The sequence below is a fragment of the Glossina fuscipes genome, unplaced genomic scaffold, assembly GCF_014805625.2.
Source record: "Glossina fuscipes isolate IAEA_lab_2018 unplaced genomic scaffold, Yale_Gfus_2 2, whole genome shotgun sequence".
NCBI classification, from domain to species: domain Eukaryota; kingdom Metazoa; phylum Arthropoda; class Insecta; order Diptera; family Glossinidae; genus Glossina; species Glossina fuscipes.
The window spans coordinates 8,709,613-8,737,085 of NW_023998416.1; the positions used below are offsets into that span (position 1 = coordinate 8,709,613).

At 33.2% G+C, this 27,473-nt stretch overlaps 1 protein-coding gene across 3 annotated transcripts in view; it reads right to left on the reverse strand.

The window, feature by feature from the left end:
- The window catches only part of LOC119634098 (nitric oxide synthase), an 87,420-nt gene that overhangs the window by 37,429 nt on the left and 22,518 nt on the right, over positions 1–27,473 (reverse strand). For all 3 annotated transcript variants that reach the window (XM_038028039.1, XM_038028038.1, XM_038028037.1), the window contains exons 3-7: positions 18,164–18,300; positions 17,864–18,026; positions 6,661–6,752; positions 3,623–3,764; positions 331–470 (exon numbers count right to left, since the gene is read on the reverse strand). In XM_038028039.1, coding sequence (XP_037883967.1) covers positions 331–470; positions 3,623–3,764; positions 6,661–6,752; positions 17,864–18,026; positions 18,164–18,300 — 674 coding nt within the window. The remainder of the gene's footprint in view (positions 1–330; positions 471–3,622; positions 3,765–6,660; positions 6,753–17,863; positions 18,027–18,163; positions 18,301–27,473) is intronic.

Consider the following 27,473-nt stretch of genomic DNA (forward strand, 5'->3'; position numbering starts at 1 on the left):
AAAGTATTGTCCATTGGTTGCTACGCTGAGCCTGAGCTATTCGATAATGTTTATGATGGCAACTTTTAGATGTTACGTAACCAATGAGGAGACTAATAAACTTCCTTTTGTGTTTGCCCATCTAATGAACTCTTGTGGTCGAATTGATATTGAGATATTGAAAATATTTGCTTGAATACATTTTTCATTTTGATGCACCATTACTTATATAGAATGACATCTGCAAAACTACTATGCATTCATTCGCAGAATAAAATCAAATTACTTACATAGATACATACTCTAAAATGTGTATGAGTAAACAGGTGATTTGTCTTTGTAAACACTTACTTTGGATGATTTAATGGTACTTCTAAGATTAATTCCGGTGGATAATCGAAATAGTCGGGATCATGACCATTGGCCGACACTACTAAAGGCAATATATCCCAATCTGTGCCTTTGCTCTTCCAACCTAATTTCATGCATACCTACAGAAAAGGATGAAAGAGAAACCATTCACGTAAATATAGTAATCATTTCACTAAAACGAAGACTACTTAATATTTTTCAATTGAAATCTATGAATTAAATAGCAAAATCCTTTTATACCCTACACCTTGTAATAAAAAATCGTGTTAAGTTTATGCGAATGCCGCAATGGCTTGAGATAGACCCATCTTTTATTGTTGCTCGAATATCTGCCCACCTGCCCGTCCTTGCTTCCGGGTTCAACCTGCAGATAAATTTTTGAGATTTTATCATGCAATTTGGTACATCGGCGTGTTTTGATCCAAGGACAAACGCTATTGAAGATGGGTCGCATGCACTACTTTCTCAACCGCTTCTCATATAATACCTTTTTTTGAACAGTGATTACATGAATAAGTATATTGATCGAAGTGGTGTAGAGTATTTTTTATTTTTTTCTTAAAATAATTAATCATTCAGACGATGTTACCTCCCATTCGTGCAGCCCTCTGATGGTTAGAAAGAAGTCACGAAAGAGACACAAATAGAGAGGCGGTGGCCGCAGGCTAGTGGGTGTGTGGCCAATCGACAACTTTTATGCCTTTGCCGACCAAGCACTCACTACGACTACGAGCAAAGTAAACTCTACCGTTTTAAGGCTTCAACGGCCTCGAACACAGACTTAGCAGTCGTAATTTTTAACTATTTGGCTATTCATGCGGAAATGACGCTCTCTTGGTGAAATTAAGCTTCGTTCATACCTACATACGTTAAGCATTATGTCTGGATCAAAGTAGGCTTTCAAATTTACCGGTGCAAAATTTAAGATGGCCTTTTTTCTGGGAAGGAGCTTTGCCGTTCATTATAAATAAATAGGAATACGATAAATTACAAAATTTTGACCTGAAATCGAACCCGGATCATTCGGCTGTGAGAGGAATTTTCTCACCACTAGACTATTTGATATGTATATATGTATGTGTGTGATGTGTACACCCTTCTTACTTCGTAATAAAGGACAGTTCATAATACGTCGTTTTCATGAAAAATATCCCATCCGGAATTTACTGAAAATGATAACTTTAGTGGCATAGTTCAATTTTATTAATTCTCGGCCTTTTCGCATGCACGTTATTTTTCAGAAAGTTCAAAATTATTATTAGTTTATGCCACAAAAACAAAGTTTCCCTTGCAGTGCATAATGGAAAAGTCTGTTGAAATTTTCACATATCAACCGTCCGTAATCGCATTATATTTGCGATTCAACTCAGTAACGTGCTTTGATAAAATTCAATCCAAGTACCTTTAGCAAAAAAATTGAACAAATTTTTACATAGCATTGTTGATATGCAGAATTCTGTTTTCTTTTTTTTTTTTTTTATTTTAATCATCGAGGAATGGGAACATGAAACATGGTATTTGTGTTATTCCGCCGGCAACATGTGTTACTACGTAGATATGATGAAGTTGTAAAACAAAAGGAGCAATATTAGTGGCAACAGTAGTAGAACCAATAGCAACATTAATTACATTGCATGGAACAGAATCTCTTAAGTAATAATAAAATACCAAAAAGTACTGGTGACATCATTAGCATCAGATCCGTGCACAAATAACTTCCTAAGCGAATGATTATAAAAAATGAAAAAGTTGTACGAGAAAATAAAGCGGAAAGAGAACGTCACAACTATAATTAAAGGTTCTTTAGATCACTGCCTAACTTGCTTGCTTTAATGCTTAAGAAATGAAAACTTGTATAAATCTCAAGAAATTTTAAAAATTTAAGAATGTCTGAGACGAGCTATAAAACCTTCAAGCAGAAGTTTGAAAAACGGAATAAATTAAAAATGGAAGCAAAAATCTGCAAGTTTCCCTTTCTTATTTCGGACATGCCAATCTACGATTAGACGATGTCCTCGATCCGATACAAGTTAGCCCTGTAACGACGAGGAAAGATTGTAGGCAGTGAAAAGGTGAAATATCAAGTCATACTTTCATATGAATTCGCGTTACGAAACTGTAGGAACTGTACGAAAGAACTTTACAAGTGGATTGTGGAGATGAGACTACTTATCTCACTGGTCGTTTTCAAATTTTCATTTTCTTGGAGGCTCTCGATATCGCTTGACTTAAGAAAATAATGACGAAAACTAATCATCCCCTTAACGGGGGATGCTGCATAGCGATCATGCGGTTAGACGGTCATACTTAAATTATACGCTATAGATAAATTGTAGATATTTGATGCTGCTCAAGAATATATATGCTATCGGGAGTCTTTGAACCTTCCTTCTGGGGTGTTGCAAACGTTTTAACAATCTCAATATACCCCACATCCTTCGGTGATGGGTACAAAATAAGAGAGAAACAAAACGTTTTTCGAAAAATTCCAGCAAAAATCAGTTATAAAATCAATTATAGTAAACCAATCAAAAAACCTTACATTCTTCACTAGAGAATGTTATTATGAAGCTATAGCTGAAATATCAAGCTTGAGCTTTGCGCTACGTTAGTGATATGGCAAACTTGAAAAATGTTATATGTTAGCTCCGTGGAAGGAGAGTTCAAAATTGATGATGTTGGGTGATGTTTTGATTCACAAAAGTGGTTTGAATCCACAATCAAACCTTTTAGATACCATTCTGGGTGATTTAAGATGTCATTTAAAAAAAAATATATAAAAATTAATTTTCAAAATAACTCTACTACTTAATTAATACTGATCCTTACAAACCTAACAACTTCCTGTGAACTTATTTGGTTACCTTAACTCCTTCGCTGTATGTAGAAAAATAGGTAATTAGCGTAATATTCTAAATCAATTAATCGTCTCCCTCTGACCGTTTCTTGTTATGTTTACATGATATGATTTGGGATTTCGTTCTGGCTGATCATTCTTTTTCCGGAAATGGATCTGATTCGCCAGCAAAAGCGGAAATATTTCCATTTCAAATATATATCAAATTTTAAAAATTGGGCTCATGTTGAATAATTGATACCAACTGACGCGTTAAATATTAAAAATAAAATGTCTTGAGATGTTAGGTATTTAAGATTCGTCTCCGTACGAGCACATCGTGTCCCTACTTGATTAATGCGTATATGTCATCAAGATGTGTACATGTGAATAATAAATGAATTCATTGAAGTATGATTTGCTTGATTTATTTACCTCCGTAAATTCCACATTCAAAGGATCTCCAATAATTTTTCCATCATTCTGTTTATAGCCAGCATATGAGATAAGCTGTGTATTCCAAATACGATAATCGTGACGTGCATCGGTTCGTTGCGGAAATATTGTAATGGCTGACCTGCATTTATATCCATTTTGTTGATATTGTGTTCGATGTCAATGCAAACCATTTATTCGTACGATGCATTGGTTGCATTTCATTTAGTGGAGTTATTCGTTCACACGTAACGACAGTATGTAAAAAGATAATAAAATATTTGCATATTTGCAGGACATAGTGTTAGGTTCTTCTTATATGATTTATAATATAAACAAAGAGAGACAGAGAGTGATTTTTCTTGTTAAAAAATGCAAATAAATCGTAAAACCGAAATGAAATTTTATAGTTGACCCTTTCGTTTTGTAATTGTTAATGGTATGCAGAATAAGCACAACTTTGTTACACGTAACTAAATCTGTGATATATGCCTGTATTGTGTACAGGTAGAAAAACCGAAGCATAGTTTATTTTGTCTAGTTTTTCCTTTTATTATTATTATTATTATTATTCTTATTTATCTGTTTGACATATTAATGTAATAAACTCAGTTGGAATGTATTTATGTATTGAGAGAATTTAAACAAGTGTTTTTTATTGAAATTTTTTCCTTCGAGGAAATTATCTCGATTGGAACAGTTTACTAACATAACTATGAATAAAATGGAATCTATTAACACGATAATTGAAGATATATATATAAAGGAAGTTGAAAGTAAAGTGATAACTTAATATGTCGCACGAGTCACTTGTTCGGTCGTTGAAATTATTTCATAGAAATTAAGATATTTAAGAGATTAGCAAAGCCCAAAATTCATAAAAATTATATTTGATAATTTTTTTAGAGCAAGTTTACGTTAATTGATTTTTAGTCTTCACTTTAGTTCCCATTACCTGAAGAAAATTTTCGCTCTATTCGCTCTTTTTTAAATATCTCTTCCTAATATTCTAATATTTTAGAGCATAATAAATTCGAAATGGCATCCGGGAGTGTAGGTATGAAGACCTTGTTCTCTATAACAGTACAGCCAATACCCTTTTGATATGTTGAATCTTTAACAGATATTCCTCTTTAATATTAAATTGCTTTCTGCGCTATTAGCAAAATTTGGTTCGCGGTAGTTTTAATCTTCTGGTGCAGCCAGGGAGTAAATTGATAGCTGGTGGACAAAGCTAAATATGAGCAGATGTTAACAATTGAAAAAGCTAACAAAAAGGCGAGGTAGAAAGTGGGCGTACAGATGCCATAATAAATGAAATGACGGGAGGAGAAGCAGATGGACAAACGGACACGACGAGAGTGACAAATGCTAGCAAGAAAGGTGGTCAGACGAATAGATGGCCGGGCAAACAGACGAGCTCGCAGGTGCAACACGTAGCACATGTGGGATTGAACGGGAACAAGCAGATAGGTAGATAGATAAAACAATGAAAAAGGGACGGACAGACAGCAAAGGAACAAAGGAAGATAGAAGATTAGGTTGGTGAGCAGACAGACAAAGGATAGAGCGACAAACTAACGGACAGATAAGCAGACAGGTAAGAGAATAGGTAGACAGATAATGGCGCGGCAAACGATTCCATGCAATAGGCGGGGCGACGGTTCAGCCTGACAAAGGTACGAAGAATCAGATGGGCAAACGGACAGGCGAATAAATGGACAACCTACGAGGCAGGCAAATAGATAGGCGGAACGGGTGCAAGTAGAACATAGCCAAATGAACTGAAAATCCTATTTTTATCATGAGTTATGACCCTCGAAATCATGTCATAGTAATCCCTGCTCCGGGCTGACGTTAGTACGAGGTACTTATCCAACGCATTGGCTATTGCCATTTCCAGGTCCTATATGGGAGAGCGTTGAACCATCCCATCCTATCACATCAGCTTAGTACGCCGAAATGCAAATATCCAACGATATCTGTCGAGAAGTTTGCAAATTGCGCCTTTTTTCCTATAGCGGCTTTTCCGGTTTACCTTTAATAGGGTTTTGTTCTGGAGCCAAAGCACCAAACTCATCAAAATTTCTCAAAAATTGCAAATTGTAAGTTGCAATATAAGATCAATCTTTGGACGGACTTAAAGACAAACAGCCAGACAGATAGGCAGGTAGACGGATAGACAAACTTAAATCGATTACGCTTAATATATTTTATATCAGAACGGTTTTAGGGTACAACTACACTTAGGATATAAAAATAGGACAAGAAAACATAAATTAATGAGCGAATGGTTTCTTTAAAAAAGTGCAACGACCCCTATTGCCTCAATAATGCCATTAGATCTGAATTTTATTAAACTTACGTCTAATTATATTTTCCAAGTAAGAGATATGCTTAAACGAACAAGAACCTTCAGTAGATTGATAGTTGTCGACATTAGAATATCAGAAAGGCATGCTCTTGAGTCTAATGTAATCAAAACAAGCCGCGTCTTCCCAGTCGATTTTCACAATAACTAAACACTTAAGCAGAACTTTCAATGTCTCGCAATATTTTCGAATACATATATCTTTTCTTCCCCTTTCAAAGAAGACTAGGCTGTCTAATAACCGACTCAACCGATCATTTTAGAAAATATGAAACTTTTCAAAAAACGTAGATATTCGCAAGATATTCGCCTTAAAACTGTGTAAAAAATGTAAACGCAATCTGCAAGTTTATTAAAGTTTCTAAACTTTAAATAAAGTTATTTGATTGCACACAAACTTATAAACATATTCATATGTCTGTTGAAAGATATGCAAATGTATTTGTAATCATATGCTTGCTAATGCCAACCAGACAATGTTTGTTATCCATGAATTAGTTAAAGCCGATAACTTATTACCATACGCAGAAATCTAAGATAAAAGACTTGACGTGTTTTTTTTTTTTTTTTTTTTTTATTTTTTTTTTTGCTTTTACATTTAAAATATAACGTTTAAAAGGAGAAAAGAAGAAATTTTAATGCTTTTATAAAGAAAAGTGATCCTTACCTAAGATTTCCTTTATTGGTAGCGTATTTGATGTGATTACATATCGCCTCGAACATTCCGCTGGTAGTTGTTACATACCGACAATCGAATACCTTTGAATGAAATTGAAAAATATTTTATATGAAAACGAAAGAAAGCGAAACAAAAAAAAAATTAAATTTCATCTTTTTGATTAAATAAATAGGATTTTCATAAATTTTGTAACAAAAATCCTGGATTTACGATGCGAAACACATCTTAAGAAAATTACTATAAATAGATGCTTATTTCCCTTTCTGTTTGAAATCTTTTTATTTTCTATCTTTATTCATCCTTTCATACCTTCACATTTACATTCATTCATAATAGCATGCAAACGTTTGTATTTTGTCTTTTTCCCTTTGTAGGGAAACTTTCATTTTTTTTTTTTTTTTTTTTTTTTTGCAAATATTATTGTTAGTTATTCTATGCACAAATACACGCATATGTTATGCACATTTATATTTTAACATTCATACATGAGTGCATTGCTAATGTGAAAATACGAAAAAGAAAAAAAGTAAGCAAAAAAAAAAAGAAAAACACAAACACATTCCGTTTTCCTATCTAAACTGAGACAATTTTATTTTACACCGTTTTCTGTTGCACGTTAAATCAGAAGCTGGCAAATAGTAGAGAAAATATATTTAGAACATCTTCATTTGTATCGTCGTCATCATCATCATCATCATCATCATCATTATGATAAACTTCTACGTTTTCATATTTCATTCATACCGGAAAGCAGGTGACAATTTAAACATGTATGCATACATATCCCTGTTAACACAAACAGGTTATATACTGTCTAAATACTACTATCACCGTTTTCTTTTGTCACCTTGAGCTAACAATTTCAAGCGAGAGACTGCATAAAAAACTTGCATTCTTAAACTATTGAAACAATTTTGCATAATTTACTGTATAAAGTACAAGTACACAATGCTGAATAGTAAATAATAATATGACCTTTATCTTGCTTATGCGAAATAAAAGAAAAACTCAAAACTTATCCAGACTATTGCGAAGACTTATTTGTTCAATTTGAATGTGTGAACAAGACTTGATTTAGATGTGAGCATAAAAGATTTACAAGTACACCGCTGTCATGAATTCTTTATCGTTTATCCCTGCAAGTTAGTTATAAATATAAAAAAAAAAAAAGTTGTGACGAAAGATCTTATTAAAGATATTCAAGCAATTGCAGTAATGCATGAACGACGAACATTTTTATGTTGTAAATAACTACTACACTACTACAGCATCAAGTAAAATGTTAAAATACCTTTTTACAGTAGAAAGTAGCTAAAGTTTAAAAAAAAAAAAAAAAAAAAAAAAGGAGAACTCAAGTGACTCTTGTTGCTGAGGTCGAAAGATATTTTTGAAAAGAAACATTTAAGAAAGCAATAGGTGTACAAGTAAACTCTCTGCGTTGAAATTGGTTGTAGTAGTATTTTGTATGTATGTAACTTTGACATTTTATTTGATACCTTACAGGCAAAGATACGTATACCAGATATTTAAATAAATTCGAGTAGATTTTTCCAAAAGATAGCTTTGCTTAATCTGCAAAGGTTTGTCCATTTTCAAGTTCTGAACAATTAGTAAGATCTCCTACTGCATGTGCAGGATCTTTCAACAAGATGTGTCATTTTAAATTTCATCTTATCTATTTGCTGTCCACATGTAACTGTCCTTGCCGCATCATTGGCAATTAAAATATCACGGAGACGAAGACGAAAACTCGCAATGCTTTAAATCATTGCCAACCAGCTTTTCGTGCAGCTGCAGTCAATTTAAAAAATAAATTCCAAAGTGAAGGACAACATAGTGATGAGAAGTGTCCAAGTCGTAGAAATTGGAGCGGATTACCAGAAAATATCGCCGCCATAGCTCAGAGTGTCGCCCATTCCGAGACAATCGCAGATATTGAATATACCATAAAGCAGTGTTCACTGCATTTTACGTAGAGATCGTGACCCTAAGTGCATATGAATGGCAGTTGACAAAAGAATTGAAGTCAGTAGAATCTCACAAAAAATGCTGGACCTTCCCCTCTAAGTCATAATTCTTTAAACAAAGTCATCTTTCCCTTTAAAGCAAATTCTTGCTTTTCAAAGTGGAGAGAAATCGTCCAAAAAGATGTCCAACCGCAACCAGTGTTTGCTTCGATTTACGGGCTAGATCAGGTATGGGCCATCAAGTGAATGAATTGCGTTATCAAAGGCAATTAAATGACTTTCTTTGGCTTGAAATTCCGTGCAAATAATGATCATACGGATTAAGAGATGATTTCAAAAGCAGCCAATAAAAAATATACTGTAACTTGCATTCTAATACGTTGCCAACGCAAACAGCATCGAGAAGCTAAGGATATGTTATCGTAACGCAAAAGTAAACTTTGTGAAAGCAAAGAAATACATCGTTGAGTACATTTCACAATCAGTGTGGATAGTGGAATTTGCAAAATCGTTACTTTTTTTATTTTCGTCTGGACCAATCACCCAGAAGATGGCCTCTATTCGTGTAAAAAGTTGTCAGTAAGTGAAGGTAGAGAGAGGGAAACGGCCGTAGCTTAGTGGCCGCAAGTAGTGGCTTAGTGTGTCAGCAATCAGCCTTTACCGATTGACAACATACTAGAACTGCGAACAAAATAAACTCTACCGCTTTAAGAGTACAAAGCGCGATTTTTACCCACTGTCTGCCATGATTATCCTTTCTGCACTGCTTTATAAAAACACCATATTTTTATACTCACTTAAGTAGTAAGCACTCTTCATCAGTATAGGAGTCTAAATTTATTCCGAGCTGTCGGTCTTTTAGCCTGGTGTCTCTTCTTGATCTCTCAACATATAGATACAATCTGCGGAATATACAATAACTCACTAGCATGATCTACGACTACGCAAGTAAACTTTTGCTCACGATAATCAAATGTAACTTATATCAGTTCTCGTCACCAAGTATGTCGCTTCTTCTTATTACAAATCTAAAACATATATATACCTAACAAATATCGCCGACACTTACGACAGCAATCACGTGCAGCGCCACGTTACGGCACATTTGATGGCATAAAGTAAAATTTATTTGCTCAGTTTGTAAGCGAATCTATTTATCTTATTTATTAAACTGCCGACAGCAAAAAAGGTAAGAATGAAAAAACAAATTTGCGGGCAATGCTTTAAAGCGACATCCAAGGGAAGGGCGAAACGGAATCGATGTCATTATTCAAGCAGATCAAAAAGATGCATAAGCCTAATATGACAGAGACAAGTTACTACTCCATTGGTTGAGAGACTATCAAAAACAAGTTCCGTTAACTTTATTTATAAGGACGATTAAATAAGTTTTCATAATGAAGCCATATTTAATACTTAGTACTTTATTAACAACTAAATTATTTTCTTTACAACCATCACTGATCTACTTCCTTGTAAAAAGCGCCTGCAGCAGCAGCATGCAGCTATAATGCGGATTATGTTGATAAAGTTAATTTTCTACCAAAATATCTAACGATGACCGGAAAATTGTCTACGAGGCGAAAGAAAACTTTTAAAATAAAATAATAAAACTTTTATAGCACACAAAAATTACAAGTTTTTCTTTCAAAACATTGTAGCAAGAGATGTAGCAAGCATGGTCATTTATACGCACACATATCTTAAGCTAAACGGATAAACAAACAATACTTGTGTGCTGCTTGAAACTAAATTAAATAACACTTGCAAAAAGAAATATCAAGAAAAATATAGAAAAATATCAAGAAGAATATGAAAATGAAAATGTTTACTTTAAAGTTACTTGCATACGTATGGCATGTGCGTACAAATGTTAGGTTGGACTGAAATTTCTTTGCTACAAAACAGTTCTCCTTATTCTATAGCAATGCTTAAGATCATATTACAACTTAAGGAGTTACATAACTATAACAGCTTCAAATAAAACCGTCTGCCTGATCATGCTTTTGAAGTGCAGCAAGAAGAGCTAAGAGAATAATAATGTTCGATGAAGTTATTAGCAATAGATTTATGGCAGATCTCAAGTTGGCGGATTTTTGATTTTAAAAATTTAGCATAAAGAAATCGATGTGTTCCGTCATGAAAAAATTGCCGGTGTTTTACAAGTTTCTTTTAGTCTCTTCTACCTTGCGAAAGAGTCTGTAAGCAGATCCCGCCTTATTTTCCAACCTCGCATTCTTAATAAATCAAGAAATATTTATATTAAATTCCAGCTTTCGATCTTCACATTTGCGCCTGTGACTACTCATCATCAATTTTCGTAAATCCAGAGTTAAACATATGCCGAAGTGTTAAAATAATATATAATTTAAAATAATTAATGCAAATTTTGATCGAAAAAAGTTTTCATCTGCATATACATCCACGGGAACATTTGAATTAAAAAGTTTAATTTTCAACCAAAAATAAAGGAATGCTTTCTTAATAAATAAGGTTTCAATGAACTTATCGAAAATCCCTTATACGATTCATTTCCAAAAGTCATTTTCAATATGTTTTGCAGTAATAATAACCGAACGAGAAGAGAGAAAATTTAAAGTTGTATGTTGTACTGTTCAGGATTAAGCGGGTAACGGTCCGTTTTGACGTGGAGAAGTTACTCTTGAAAAATGCACTAAAATTGGATACAGTTTGTTGTAATGAAGAGTATCTTTTTCCTCTTACCTACTGTCGTCTAAAGTGATCTAAAGTGAATTCATTCGCCTAAACATTGAAAATATTAGAAAATTATTTCCAAATATGTAGTGAATTCTTAAACTTTGAAAATAAAATTACATAAGATATGAAAATGAAGCTTTAAATCTTTGAAATATGTTATAGACATTCTTTTTATATCCTGCTCGACTGGTTCTACAAGCGCTTATTAAGTTTGGAGGGATGTATGCAACATCTAGAAAGACTTGAGATAGACCCCCATTCTATTATACCGATCTAAGCTTGTCCGTCCGTCCGTCCGTCGTCTTGTTTTCGTGTATTCAAACTATAGGTTGCAATTTTTAAGATCTTTCAATGAAATGATATGGCGATATATTTTGGCCAAAGACGAAAACTGTTGAAGATGCTTTTGGTGGGACCACCTATTCAATTACCCCCACATATAAAGCCTTATTAAAAAAGTCGCTATATGAATAACTGTGTGAACGAATGGTATTTAATGGTGCGACCTATAATCTCGCAATTATAAAAGTGACTTCCATTTCCAGAAAATTGGGAAACGTCATCGCATTCGCAAACGAGGTGAAGAGAATAGAGTAAGCGAACTAATTGGCGAAAAATCGTTATTAATCAATTCCGATTAGTATGAGACACTTTGAAAATAGCTTCAACGTTATCTATTCAATCAATGATGTAAGCGTCTACTCATCTGCAATTAATTTTCTGAACATTAATTGAAAATACGTCGGAACTTATCCCCTCCTCCAACATATGCCAGCAGCTATTCGAGCTGCAAATTCAAATTGACGGTAATACCAAAGAGATACTTTTTTATTTGTATTTGCGTATGTAGTGTTATCTTTTTACAAATGTTGTGAAAAGAATTTTTTATATAATTTATTATAAATAAATATTTGAAAACATGATAATTCTATGAGATACTCCGAAATGCCACAGGTGTAAATGAAAGCCATATGCTCAACACCTGTATACGGAAATTAATCCACATAAGCTTTTCGAATGTAGCACAGAAGTAGAACCAAACAAAAAAAAAAGAATTAAATTTGAAAATTTAAAAAGTAATTTACTATGGATCCATATGAGCCGTTTAATGTTAAAGTAGCGTAAGTCGACTTTTAGCAAAATTAATTTAATATTGGTCTTAATTGCAATACAACGATCCCGGTTTCAAAAAATTCGCAATAAAATAAAATGACTTGCACCACATAAAAAATAAACCATTTGTACATAACTCTGTACAATTGCTATCCGCATTGTGAATAAAATTGTAATTTCGCTTTATTATATGTAGTTGGTCTGAGCATGAATATATCTTTCATTTTCTTCGTTGGTTTTGTTTTTTACACCCGAAGGGTTTACAAGACTCGTGGTTATGTTTGTAAAAAAAAAAAAAAAAAAAAATCACTTGACGCGTGATTCGTGAACGTCAATTAACAGCATGCATGCCAAATTTGACTTCCTTTCCTGATTCATATTCTGTGTCTTAATTCTTACGACTGTGAGAGGTCCATGAGTAAATGGATGGCTACAGAATTGTAATTTCATGGTCTTGTCCGGTCACAAATCAAACATCCAACAACTTGTAGTAGAATATTTAGAAATATATAACGAAGGCACTTCTAAAATTTCTCGAGAACAATAGTATAAGTTGGCAAACTATCATTTTTACTGCATTAGATAGATTAGATAGATTAGGGCATATAAGATTCGCCTCGAGGTGAGCAGAATTTTTTTAACTGATATAGGCACCGCCCAAGGAATATATGGCATATTACGTTTGTCTTTCCCTTTCTAACAACCAGAAATATATTTTCGAAATATCGCAGTGTATACACATTTTCCATCAGTGTAGAACTCTGAGTTGATTTAATTCTGTGTCTCTGTCAGTCTTTGTATCTGTTATGTGCTCTTAGGATGATAACAATGTTGAAAAGAATGGGTGCACTATCTTAATTTTTACTTATAGCTCAACTTTGAAAATTTCCGTTGTTCACAGTCAACCACGCCACCACCACCACATAATGCACATAACAACTACAATCATTAAATTATATCAATTACTGATCTGAGCCTAAGAGTAAACATTTATTATTGAAAGTTTTGTATAAATACGCCTTACCCCAAACAAGAGCCTGTAAGTAGATATTACATCAAAACCTACTGCAAATATCTCGAAAGTTCACCAAGAAAACCAAAGTCGGGTGTCACTTTGGTCTCACACTTTAGGTTAAGAGTAGGTTAAGGTTAGGGCGAGACAGGAGTATTTGATTTCATTCAAAATGCGAGCGATCGGCAACGCTACCGATTCGACAACAGCCAACGTGAATCTCTGATTTTCGATTTCTCTTTCTTCTGACTTTAACTTTCGACCGAAGCAGATGTCTGCTCACCTCCTTTCCTCGTTAGTAATAACTGACACTGTTAAAATGAGTGCATGTAAGTGAATATAGTGCGTATTATAAGACTGAGTAAATAAGGAAAAGAATGAGTGAGAGCCAACGTGTGAATTTATAATAATCTGAAGTGAATACAACAAAGTGTATTATACGGTAGTGTACAAAGGACTGAATTAGTGAGTCCAATTCTAATGCAAATGAACATAGGAAGATAGACTGCCGTTCCAATAAAGAAGTTGTTTTACAAGTACTCTGGTTTACTCATTGAGTGTTAGCCCAGCTGGACAGACAACAAGATAAGATTTTAGCAATTAGATGAAATTTTATGTCGTTACAAAGCATACAAAGCAAAGACGAAACACCTACGAATAAACTAATTGGCGAATCTGCTAAATTAACTTAAGGTTATCAATCTATCAGAATCATTCTAAGGCGGACAACACTTTATAGATTTTTTCATACTAAAATCAATAAGAAAACGCAACTAGAATGTGAAAAGTAACTTATGCGATCACATAGCCTCAAGGCACTAAAATGTAAACAAAAGCTTAAACCATTTTTTGTCGGTTAGATATCTAAAGCTTCGTTTTAACCTAAGTAATATCTCTTTCGTATATCTTTTTTTACTTTTGTTACTATTTTTTCTGCCGAAATTTTTAAATCTGATTAAAATTCTCTACATTTTATGGAGAAAACCGTCGGCACTTTTTTAAACAAAACTACAAATTAAAAGAAACAAAAAAACACATTTCATTGCGTGGCATTGTTAACAAAAGTCATGAGGAAACGAAAGTGAAAGATATCGCGAACAATGCAAAACATATATCTACATACGGGTACATGTGAAGGTCATGTTTAAATAAAAAGTGTTAAAGTGTTTAAAATGTATGTTTTTTAGAAATTTTTCGAAAGCTTCTTTTTCCCTTATACACGGCGGAAGAAGACATTTTAAAATGAGCCTAAGCTAAAATTGGTTTAAAAAACTTTTCAAAAGAAAATATTTTTTTTCCATTTTCTAAAGAATTAAATTTGTAAAACGATTTGATTTTATGACGAAATACTTTTAAGATTTGAAAATTGTTCCCTTTCAATTTTATGAAACCTTGTTTTTACAAGACAATAATCCTGCTTTTGTTATGTCATGTTTTTATTAAGTTTTTCAAAAACATCTTTAAAAATAATTTTAAGAATATCATTTTCATTAAATTTTATAAATATGTTGTGTAATTTAAAACTATTATATGCTGGGTAACCCACCGTAACCGGTAAAGTATTTACAATAATTATATCCCATACCATAATAATAATAATGATAATGCTCTGTACTATTGTAAGTAAGGGCATAAGAAGTTCGATGTATCGATGTATGTTTGGGATAAGCCCAGAAGTTGATTTTATGCTGCCTGCCCATCGGCCTATATAAAGCCTGTTTCTCGATCGATCGCAATTTTCGATGCGAAATTTAGTAAACTGATATATTTTCGTTCAAGCTTAAGCTCTGTTTGAAAGGATGCTTTTAGCGACCAGCCTCAATCAATGGGGAAAATTTAAACACAATAATATAATTATTACATCACTATCGATGTAAAAAATAATACTTTAGGTAGAGGCTTTTAGAATATTATGATTTCATACCACTACCTATACAAAAAAAAATTATATTTTAGGTAGAAGGTTTTAGAAATTTATGACGAAAAAAAGTAAAGATTAGGCGAAATGATATAGAATTTCTAATTATCGGCCTTACCCAAATGTTACTGTTACTCTTTTATTCATCGCTAGTAAACAAAGTCACAATACACATGTAAAGGGTGGCAGTAAATACAAATTGAAGTCTGAATGGACTTTACATTGAAAGAAAAGGAAGCCCACAGCCCCCGCAAAAAATTAACAAAGTTGTGCCATTGATTCCTATTCTTCGTAGTGCTCTCAACGTTGATCTTGACCCTAATTAAACTAAACTAAACTTAACTAAATGTTCAGATCGAGTTAAATTACGCGAATGTCATAAACTACATTCAAAGTATTTTCTCTTCTTTTCTCTGGCTTTCTCTTCTTATAGCATCGTAGACAATATTTATAAATTAATTTTATAAATTTGTTTTGCTAATTAAGTATAATATATAAAAAACCAAAAAGATGTTAATAGTTTCGTTAATTATAGACAAGTCAGCTAATCGGCCGAGACTGTATTTGCGTCGCGTTTCTAGATACTCCTGCTAACTGGTGTTGCGCGAACACTAATTTGCGGTTTAATATTGATAAAGGATTAAGCAATAACGTGTGACCTTGCGAACGGACCAACTCAACTTTTGCTACATGTGAGCTCAGAATACATCTGTCGAGGACATGCTTAAATTAAAACGAAAACTGATGTCGCTGATAAAGGCACAACTGATAACGCCTGACGCGTATACATGGATGTACCGAATGGTGCAACTGAGATAGTATATGTTAAGCTTTGAAAGGGCGTTTTCTATGTAAAAGAAAGAAGTTCGCCAAAAAACTTGGCAAACGTTTATGCATTCGCCAATTTGTCGTAAATTATTCTTGCTGATCAAAATATACATATGTCTAAAAAAACTTTTGTCGGCATAGTAACGTTAACATCGTAGAACTTCCATGGAAAAGTCTTCAAAAAAAAGATCAAGAACAGCTTTCTTTCTCATCTATATTACTTAGCATTCGATTGAGAATAGATTTTTTTCTTAACACGTAAAGAAATTATTTTTGAATTGAATCGAGTCTTGTTTACCGCTGACGGCCAAAGTTATTATGATTTTAAGAGTTTGCATATCTAACGGTTTTCATAAATGGATTTAACTATGGATCCTTGCCCTGGTCAAAATTGATACATAAATGACACACCACCCATTTTGGTCAAGGAACTGTGATTGGATTTACCGAAAAATCCCTAAAGTCATATGCTTTTCAAATGCGTTACTTAAACTTTAACCAGGAATTGTGTAAACGAAAAACGAACATTATTTGAATGTAACACGACATTGGTATAAAGGTACTTGTAAGGATTATGGGCAACCAACTTTTGATTTTTTAATCTCTGCATTAGTGATTCGACACTCTCTCATCAGAAACTGAGCTTGTTGTGTCACCTATGTAGGGACAGTAAATCCAATGCAGGTTAATAACGCAATTATCGACAGAAGCGATTTTAATAAATATTTCTTCTCAAGATGAAATGCGTGTTTTGGTTTTTTTTTCCTTATTTCTATTACCCGCCGCGACAAATGCATTCAAGCATACTTATAATCTTCAGACATATCAAGGCTTACATAAAACATATGCTGATTAACAACGTTACCGTCGCAAATTATTATTCATCCCCTGAAACTCATATCATTCGCTAACCGAACTATTGCCTTGACTTAATCCTGTTCGACTTTGAGCTACCGTCGAAACCTAAAAAATCGATATGAAGACTACACTTTGACTTGAATAAAGAGATAAAGTCGAATCGAAATGAACGCACATTTAAATAAAAGCGAAAAAACGTAACTGATTATTCACTGAAGTTATTGGCATAGTGAGGCTACTTACATGGATAAGCTAACGATAGCGATTTAAATGGAAAAGGTCCAGTGTCTATCTATCCATCTAATGATAACTATTTTGTTTGTTAGATGACCATTTCATTATTAACTGAAGGACAAATCCGGCATATATTTCACCCTTTAAAGAAGAGTTTATCGTTAGCTGATCAGCTGATACGGAACTATAGCAAGCATAAATATCTGATGTGATTGTTATTTCAAGAAAAACGCTATCCATTGATTAACACAAATTAAATGCACAAATTAAATCCGATATGCAGACAAATCTCTGATATTCACTTTTGTTAAGACATATAATTTATTTTATATGCATTTTCCTGTCCGCATTATACTCTTCCCGATTCGTTTACTGTTTTTTAAATAATTAGCAACAATTGTAGAAAATGAGGATAATAGATCAACTGTCCAATCATTTGTTTATTCTATTTATTCTTGAATGGAAAATTGCACAAAACAAAAGCATGTGCATGCATGCTCCTATCTATCTATAGAGAATGTGTACACATATGGTTTTTATTACCTGTAATTTGGACCATTGTATGCGACCTATGCAACGAGAAGAATTGCGCCAGGCTAATTTAGCGCCATAAATCAATTCAGTTTCAGTGAGTTGATAATGGCCGGTGCTTTCTATGCTTTGACGCACTTGCTTCCAACGTGCCTCGTGAGCAGCACTTGAGGACCTATGCAGGCATACAAATGAAAATCATACAAGCAGCAATCGAATGAAACATTAATTATCGCCATCAATTTTTGGGTAAATTAACACTACTTTGCTATTTTGTGGTTTGCAATTGCAGTCGCTGCTAACAAGGCTTACCGTTTAATTGACGTAAAATATTGGTCGAGAAAATCTTTCGCATGCTCTAACACCACATCTGATTTACGTGCTTCAACTGGTGCGGTACCAAAGTTCATAACACTGCTCATGCATGTTGATTTCGAGCAAGAAAGTATCTGTAAATGTAAAAAATATAAAATATTATGTAAACAATAATAATGAAATTCATATAAAAATTAGAAATACAAGCTAGTAAAAGCATTATAGTGTGACACAACCCGCTATTAGATACACTTCGCCTAAAAAAGTTATTATATAAGGAATTTTCAAAGTAAGGCCTTATATTGGGAATGGTCGAAAAAGTGGTCCGATCCGAACCGATTTTCTATGACGTACGTCCTTGAGCCTAAACTGTGCATTGAACGCAAGCAAACAAGAAGGACAAACGGACAGACATGTATACGTCGATTCAGAAACTGCCTTATTTGCTAATTGTATTGCATGCGAATACATATTAGAGGCTCCGCAAATAGCAAGTATTCTTGCTCAGGACGAATTTTGTCTCCAATTTAGTCATATCTGCTCATCTGCCTGTTTGTTGAAGTCATGGTTAACATCTCAATATTAAGCCTAATTTTATATCCCTTTTTACACATCTTACACCCACACAGATGCACACAATCACATCACTTGTTGATAAGGGTGTATTGACTTTGTGCAAATCCATACAACTTTTCGCAATTTAAGAATGAACCACCTTTGATATAACTCAAAACAAAAGCTATGTCCTCTACATAACGATATACACATATTTTAATCCAACCTATTTTATAAGTACCAACTTATCCAACAGTGCAATGTTGTTGTGTATGCGAGCACATAATTTCCTTAGACAGATATATATTTGTATTGTATATGCACAAACACAAGACCCAAAACTGACCGAACCTTGTTTTACGAAAAAAATCAGAATTCATTCTTAGAAAAGTTCATGGGTTTAAAACTATGCCTCTAAGAAAATTTGAAGTCTTTACGAATGAATTGTTTGTGTAAAAGAAGTGAAAGCATTATGTTCGGCCAAAGTCGACCATTAAATAACTTAAATCACTTTACGTAATACAATATTGTATTTCCTTACACCCGACAGACTCCACAATCTAAATCTATTTTGTCTAAATTTGATAAGGTCGTTACGTCAAAAATTTCGTTCTGTACAATAAATACAAAACTATATGGACAGATGTCAGACAGTTGGGGGGACAGGTAGACACGCAAGCTTAAATCGTTTGGCAAAATAATTGTGAATCATCCTTCGGTATACTAAACGGTGAAGACATTTTAAGATGCATAGACCCGCACAAACATAATGAGCGTTGTGTTACGAATAAGGTAACGAAATAGAAATTGGATCTTACTCCAACGCTGTAGAATACAGGAGGGGTACATAAATATATACACAATACACCACTTGTGACACTAGTCAGTGCATTAGCTTGAAAAAGACCCACTGCGTACTAGAAAAATCGTTTCAAAGCCATTTTCCGGCCAATTAATCATGTTTATCCGTCTGTATCTCCGTTTACCTGATGTCCGGCTGTTTAACCTTCAGTCCGAAATTTCATTAAAAAATTGCTTTGGCTAAAGGATAAAAACTATTGATAATAGAGTGATTTGAACGATATGTGCTCGACCTTATATAAATAATTTTTCGCTTGTAATGATTTTCGTTAGTCGAAAGTAGTATCTTTACCTAATTAAGGAATGTATAAAATTTTAGAGATCATTTTCTAAACTTCTTACTTCGTTGGGAAAGAAGATTATCATGTGATAAAAAGTCTTCACTTTCAGTATTTTATGATACTGAAGAATTTATCCAAATAATAATCTAATACACGATTCTAATCGTCTATGTCAGGGCAATATTAGATCTAACATTCACATTTCCCTCATGAAAAAGTCCTTATAAAAGTATAACTTACGGATATTTCATGACGAGTATAAATAAAAAATTTTATTAGACAAAATTTTATGGGGTATTTATCTATCGGCCTTGGCCGACTATAAAGTTTTAATTTGTTTTATTCGTATAATTTTGTAGAAAAAAGTAAATCGGAAACGGATGTTAGTTATACAACAAGTGAGAAAACACTTAACAATTTCTTGAGGAAATGAATAAAATCTGCATAAAAATTAAAGTAAAAATCTTAGGAAAACAACAATTGCAAGAATGTTAGAAAATTGCATGAAACTATTTTGGTCCATTTTCTGGGATAATTTTGCAATTCATAAGCATGAAAATGAAATTTCATACATTTTCAAATGCAAATGATTTATGGAACGAGTAAAAAGTTAAAATAATCAACAATTGTAAAAATGGAAATTTTTTCTTCTCCTACTTTTTCTTTTTCTTTTATTTACATATTAATTATTAAATTAAAATTTGTTTATTAAATTTTACGAAAATTCAACTTTTACTTTATCGCTATTGAGATATTTTTCCTCTCTGACCGTTGGGTAATTTTTAATAAGATTTCTAATAAATCCGTTAATCTACTAAACTAATATAATTGACTTAACTTTCTTTTACTTGCACGTATTGCACAATAGTTTGTTCTATACGTTGTTACAGATGTTGTTGTTGTCCTTCTTCTTTTATATATTTACTTACAGTAACTTCACGCGCCATCGTTACCATTTAAATTCTCTGTTATTCCATTGTAACATCATCATCATTATCATCATCATGGTCTACCTTTAACACTTACCAGTCCGTGGAAGAGTTCGCATGTTTGTAAATTTTCATTTTTATCGGTAATGTCGTTGCGATTGTCAGCAATTTAATCGCAGTTATCTGGCAATTACGCCCGTAAACTGACAACCGCAACCACATTTATAAGAGAATTAATTTTTCCCTTTTTTGCTACGACGAAGAAACATTGTATGCAAAGTCAATTAAGATATCATTGTCTATCTACGTCCAATAATGCTAAAGAGCTCAATAAAAATTTCCATGGAATTTTTTAGTCATAAGTTCATCAATTCTTGAACTTTAACAACGTTATCGCTGTTATTTAAATAGTTGTGTGCGCTTGCATCTGACAAATTTTATTTTCAAAAATTAAAGGTTGCAGGACTTTTGGCTTTAAATTTACGACTTATTATTTAAGAATTATTGACTCTTAAATCATCATGAGTTGTTTCACCTTTAATTTTGTTCTTTTTTTATTCTTTTTTCTTCCTACAAAGGTTCTCTCATTGCAAATGGTTTTACGAAGCAACGCAGCAAGCGCGGTTCACTAATGTATTCAACGTATTTTCTACAGATGCAAATAACTTTTACCTCTGCCATCCATCATCAACGGCTGAAATCATTTCATTCTCAATATTCGAGATATATTTTTGATACTTTTATGTCTATTTTCATAATTGTTGCGGGATTGTGCAAAATTGTGGCAAATTTTTGAAAATTAAAATTTCCACTTACTAAGTTCGTAAATTGGATTGTATGCGCCCAGCAAACCTCCTACTAACTTGTATACTCAACAAATTTTCTATTCACTCACCTATCATTTCATCGAACTATACATTCGATCTAAGTTACCCAAATAGTATCAAGGTTGCCGGCGACTCGGTTTTACCGATTTAATATTCATAGGTAAGATTATTCATACCCGCACTCCGTAATGTTTGTACAAAGCGCTACTACTTTTCAAATCCAAACGTACAATGCCTGACCGCAAGGAAAAAAGGATTCCCAAGGAAAAAGGATCATCACTCACTAGTATGGCGAATATTAGCCGGCATGAGCTGGCAATCGGAATTAGGTCTTTTCACAATATGTCTTAGAAATTTTGTGAACTTCTATTAACTGTCATTGTTAATTTTTGCTTTTTATTTACTAATTAATGTTAATTAGAGAAAAGTATATTTATAAAAGTGCCTCAACCTATACCACAGTATGATTTTAAATGCCACTACCAATTCAATACATTATTCTTGTCAACTTCATTTATCGCTTCAATTCATTTATTACAATGTTCATCAGACCATCAGCAACACCATCAAATCTGAACGATATAACTCATAAGTCATTAAGTCAAACATACATATGTTATCCTTATTTACCAAGTAGTGATAAACATAAATTAAACACAAAATTTAGTAAAAGTATTTGCCATATATATGCATATATAATTGCTTGAAACGTCAAATACTCCATTGTTGCCTTCAAAGTCAATGCATTAATTTATTAATCGTTGATTATTTAAAACTTTCAAAAAAAAAATAATACTCTTAAGGATCAGTACTTTACCCAATACCTTGCAATTGCCAGCATTGGCAAAAATTAGCAAAATATGATATCATCAGAAAATTGAAAATCAAATAATGTTTTCAACTCCTCCTCTTTGCCATTCTAACGACGTTCCTTTATTTAATTTTTTGATATCTACTTTTACTATACATTACTTAACTTGTAGTACTTTTTATGCCAATTTACGTAATTGCCAGAACAACTTACGATGGACGTATCCTCTAGTATAGTGAATAATTCCGAATCACTTTCTGAGTTAATTTAAGCTTCTTTGTCCGTCCACTCATCTGTGAGATCCGGGTACGTAATTTTGTATTCAGACTACGGATCGCAATTTTTAAGATATTTTGACGGAGTTGAGTATATTGAAGAGTTTCGGTCCAAGCTTCATTGCTCACGGGCCACGCCTTATATGAATTAATTAATTAGGCAAAATGGTGTAGAATATTTAATGCCCGACTGTATGGTTTTCTTTGCTTCTAATTCTGTATTATACCCACCACTGAAAGATGGGGGTATAATCACCTTGTTTTTTTTTTTCACAATGTAGGTAAACACTCAAAAGGAAGCTGCTTGATCATCATGAAATTCTGAATTGATTAAACCATCTCTGTCTCGCCCGTCTAGGTGGTGTTTGTTGTTGGCAGTCTCCTGGTCGCAAAAATGACGATATCAATTTAAAATTTGATGGAAATATTGGAAATTGTCGCACACAGGTTGGTATTGAAAATGGACCAAATTGCCCGCAGTGGAGTGTAAACTGAAAGCAACTCCATTTGTTTGAAAAAAAATCTGTAGGCTTTTGCTCGTTACTGGGAGGTTAGAAACAATCGGTCACGCCCACATAAAGTTACGAGTAATTAAATTTTATTTCTTTCACTTTTTTAAGGTTTTATGCTTATTTCATATCATAAGGTAAAGAAGACACAATGTTTAAATCTACTACCTAAAAATGAGTTAAATCCAAAATGAATATGACAGACACCGCGATCTGATGGTTTTATTTTTTCTTTATAATACCAGCGACAAGCGTGTCAAATAAAAGAACTTTGAGATAGTGGTGGGGCTGCGAGATTCGGCCTCTGCTGAATATAACTTTCTAATATGTTTTTATTTTATAACGAAATTGTGCGATGTGAAAAGTTGCAATTGCAGTGAGAAAAGACGAGACAATACAATATTTTTTGTTCAGATTATTAAGAAATCTTAAGAAATCATAAGTGAAACGTTCCATTCAAAAGTTATTATCCCAAAAGTTTTAGTCATTCCTAGTAATCAATAAATGTCAGTTTAGAATGTACTGCACTTTATTATGATACGTTGGTGTTACCGTTACGTTACACGAAGCATTTCCTTGCATATTCGTGAAACTAATTCAATTCGTTTAAAAGCAACTTCCTTTTAATTAGTCTACCTTCCCCTTTTTCTTTTTTTTGTGTTTTTTTTTTCTTTGCTATTAGTAACTTTTCAAAGCGAGACCACCGTTGAGTTTACTTTAGTCTTATTTGCAAGTACGTCAAGTCAAATGTTAAAATCCTCAGCCTTGCTGGTAAAGCAAATAATATGAACTGTTGGCGGTAATGCTTCATAGTGTGAGAGCTATATAACTTAATTAGTGCAACCATCATCATTACAAAGTGAAACAATGTTCATATACAGCAGCAACAACAACAACAACAAAAGCAAACTCTACCAGTTTCAATTTAAATGATGCAAACAGCATTTGTTAAGGATTCGCATTCAAAGGAAATTCAATTTTTTTCCTACTTTTTCGAAATTGTCTGCTATTTTTCTTAAATGCGTTTTGAGTGCTGTTTTTAATTACAAAAAAGTCATGTAACTCTTTTTAAAAGCTAAACGAAGTTCATGGTTTTCTAATTGCTAACTGCAACGAATGTTAATGACTTTGCATTACGTTATTCACACGGGCAATGTTCAAAAGCCCGTTTTACTTTGTGTCAAATGTTACGTAACAACAGAAAACGACCGTGCGCCTGATAAGCATGGGCAATTGTCACAAATGACCATTCGGAGAGCAAGTGAGAAAACTGTTGAGCTCTTGTTCCATTAAACTATATAAGAATAAATGTTGGATTTCTTTAAGTCGGCGAATGCTAGTACATCTCTTTGGATTTATTCTAAAAAAGTTCATTAAATTTCATATCGAGATCCGGTTTAGCTTATATACTTTTAAATTGTTTGGTTTCTCGAATTTATTCCAGTTGCTTAGGGGGCAACCCTATCCTCTCACAATACGATGTAATCTTCTCGAATTTATTTACCTTTAATGAGTTACTTACAAAGTTTCTTCAATGATATCCTAAAAGTAACATGGCGGCATAGCTTTCTTTCTTTCCGAACCTTCTCGTTACGGCTTAATTTTTTTTTTTTTTATGCGGAGATCTTCGTGATCGTGATTGTAGTAATAATCGTTCAAGTGACTCGAAATATTTTCCTCTAAGCAATTGCTTTTTGTTAGGGTGTTGGGAACGTCATTTCATTCTTTCGTAACTGTAGATTTAATTCTATTTTTCCACAACCAAACTGAAACTTGAGACACATTTTCATAAAACTAAACATAGCAAAGCTTGTGCTTGAAAAGATTTCTTTGATTCACACACACTAACTTTTCTTTGATGCCGCATCAACTATGGAAAGCCGAAAGTAGCAAAATTCGACATATTTAGTTATTTCAATATCGGTAGAGTAAATATGGTCTTCAAGCAAGAAAAAACTTATTGAATGCGTAGAAGATCAGTTTACAAAATTTTGTTCCCATAATTTTCACATTAAAAATGTACCACGTTCTAGAAGATCAGTTGAAACTGATGAACAAAAAATGAAGAGACTATGACTGATGCAAACAGACGAATAACAAATCGTAAAGTTTCGGAGAGATTATATATATCGAATTCGACCCCTCATAATAATGTATTTATCCACTATAAAAAAAAAAAATACACGAAATGACTTTCCGAACAAGCCAATAGCTTCGCAAGCAACAAACGGTGAGGTGGAACTAAGCCAATAGATCATATAGATTTAGTTTTTTGGTCATACAGACGTACAAAATGCTTACGTGCCTTACATTGAAAATGTCACTTACTTAGAACGTATGTTCGTATATTAAGGTTATTTTATAGAGATGTTGCGTGTAAGGCGATCTCTTTCAACAAATAACTTTTTAGCTATATCGATTTTCGTAACCATTGAAGTTCGATTAGGATGGAACTTATCTCCAACTTCGTTAGATGCCTTATAGCAAGAGGTGATATATGTTAAAAAAGGGCGAGAATAAGAGAGAGAATTAATATTTCACACTTATTTTGAGACTCGAATCTAGATTTTCGAAAGTCCTTTCGCTTTGAAGAGTTTTTTTGCAAATGCCTTAAGAAATTGCACACGAAGAAGCAAAGATAAGCGGCGCTTCAAGGAAACTAAGGCTGTTTTACACTAAGAACAAAGATTTATTATTCGACGTAACGCATTTACTTTGTTCAGCATAGTCTCTGGACTCTATGCATCGGTTTGAACGGTCATGAGCGGGGGCTTCAAATTATCCCGGTCCTTGAATGTTAGAATTTTAGAGGAAAACAACGTCGACATAATACTTTTTTTTCATCGATAAACGCGTTCTCCATTCATCAGGCCATAGTTTAAAGACAATCAATCATCCGCCTGAGTGAGCCGAGTAGGCATAGAATTTCGATAAACAACTCAAGGGCCGTGGGTTCAAAACTCAAGTCCGGTTCGTTTTCAATAAAGCTGACAGCTACCGATGCTTTGGCCTTTGAATTCGTTTGTCTGATTAAATTAACTGTAATAATAACAACAATAAAGTGTAAATGCAATTTTCAGTCAACAATCACAGTTAGAAGAAAAAGCGTATAGTAGAGCTTCACCAAAGCCATAACATCTTTGGAAATAAGGTGCATTCATTGTTGCAAGGGTTAACCCGTTAAAGCCGATTATTTATCCCTCTAGCAGATAATCTAAAAAAACATGCACTTTTTAGGCATTCATTTCATTTAATCGGTTCATCATACATACATTGCAATTAAAATGATTTTTACAATACTTCATATATTTTTCAGAAAACTTTTTGTACCTACCCTTCTAGCCCTACCCGAACAGAAAAGCAATAAAAAAGTTATTACACCATTACTGTCTTATAATAAAGGATAAAATCAATCACGATTGTAATTTTAAAGAGATTTATGTTCATGGTTGCCAAGTATGCTCAAAATGACTAATGATGAATAAAGCAAACGAACCGAATGCATGTCAGTCAGCGTAAAAGATTTTGTAGATAAGCAATGACATTTATCATACCCTGACCTAAATGATAATAGAGAAGAGAGATCTTTAACCATTACAGTTTGTGTGCATATGTGTGTGTGTGTGTGTGTGTGTGTGTGTTTGAAAGAAAGAGACATTCATAGCAAAATAGCTATTAAAGGATTACAGTTAAGCTAAAAGTAAAATGAAAGTAGAATTACAAGTAACAAGAAAATAGTTGTTAAATAAACTATATTTTGCATTAGCATATCGTATGCGATTCATCGTACAGAAGAGCGGAAGAGAAAAATGTTCACATGTTCATACAAATTGCATAAATGAAAATGTTAGGTTTAAACTAAACTCAAAAGTTGTGAAAATTGTTTTTGATGCTCGTTAAATGTCATTTTCTTTTGGCAATCAACCAGCGCTAATAATGATTATGATTAGAAACAAGGGAAACAAGTGCGAAATGGTCGCGAGTTTATTATATTAACCCAAGAAATTTTTTAAGCACCACTCATAAAGAGTGTCTCACAATGAATTAACTTAATTTTATTTGGAATGCAACGCGATGCAACTGCCTTGCCACGAACCAAATAAATGATGCGTTTAACATCAAGTCTCTGTTAAGTAGGCGCCCAACTAACATACATTCTGGTTAATCGAATTTCTTCTCTAAGATTTTAAAATTTCTAAGATCTAAGATATGAGATAAGAGACAAAAAACATACTTATCTCATACTTATGCTTTTATTA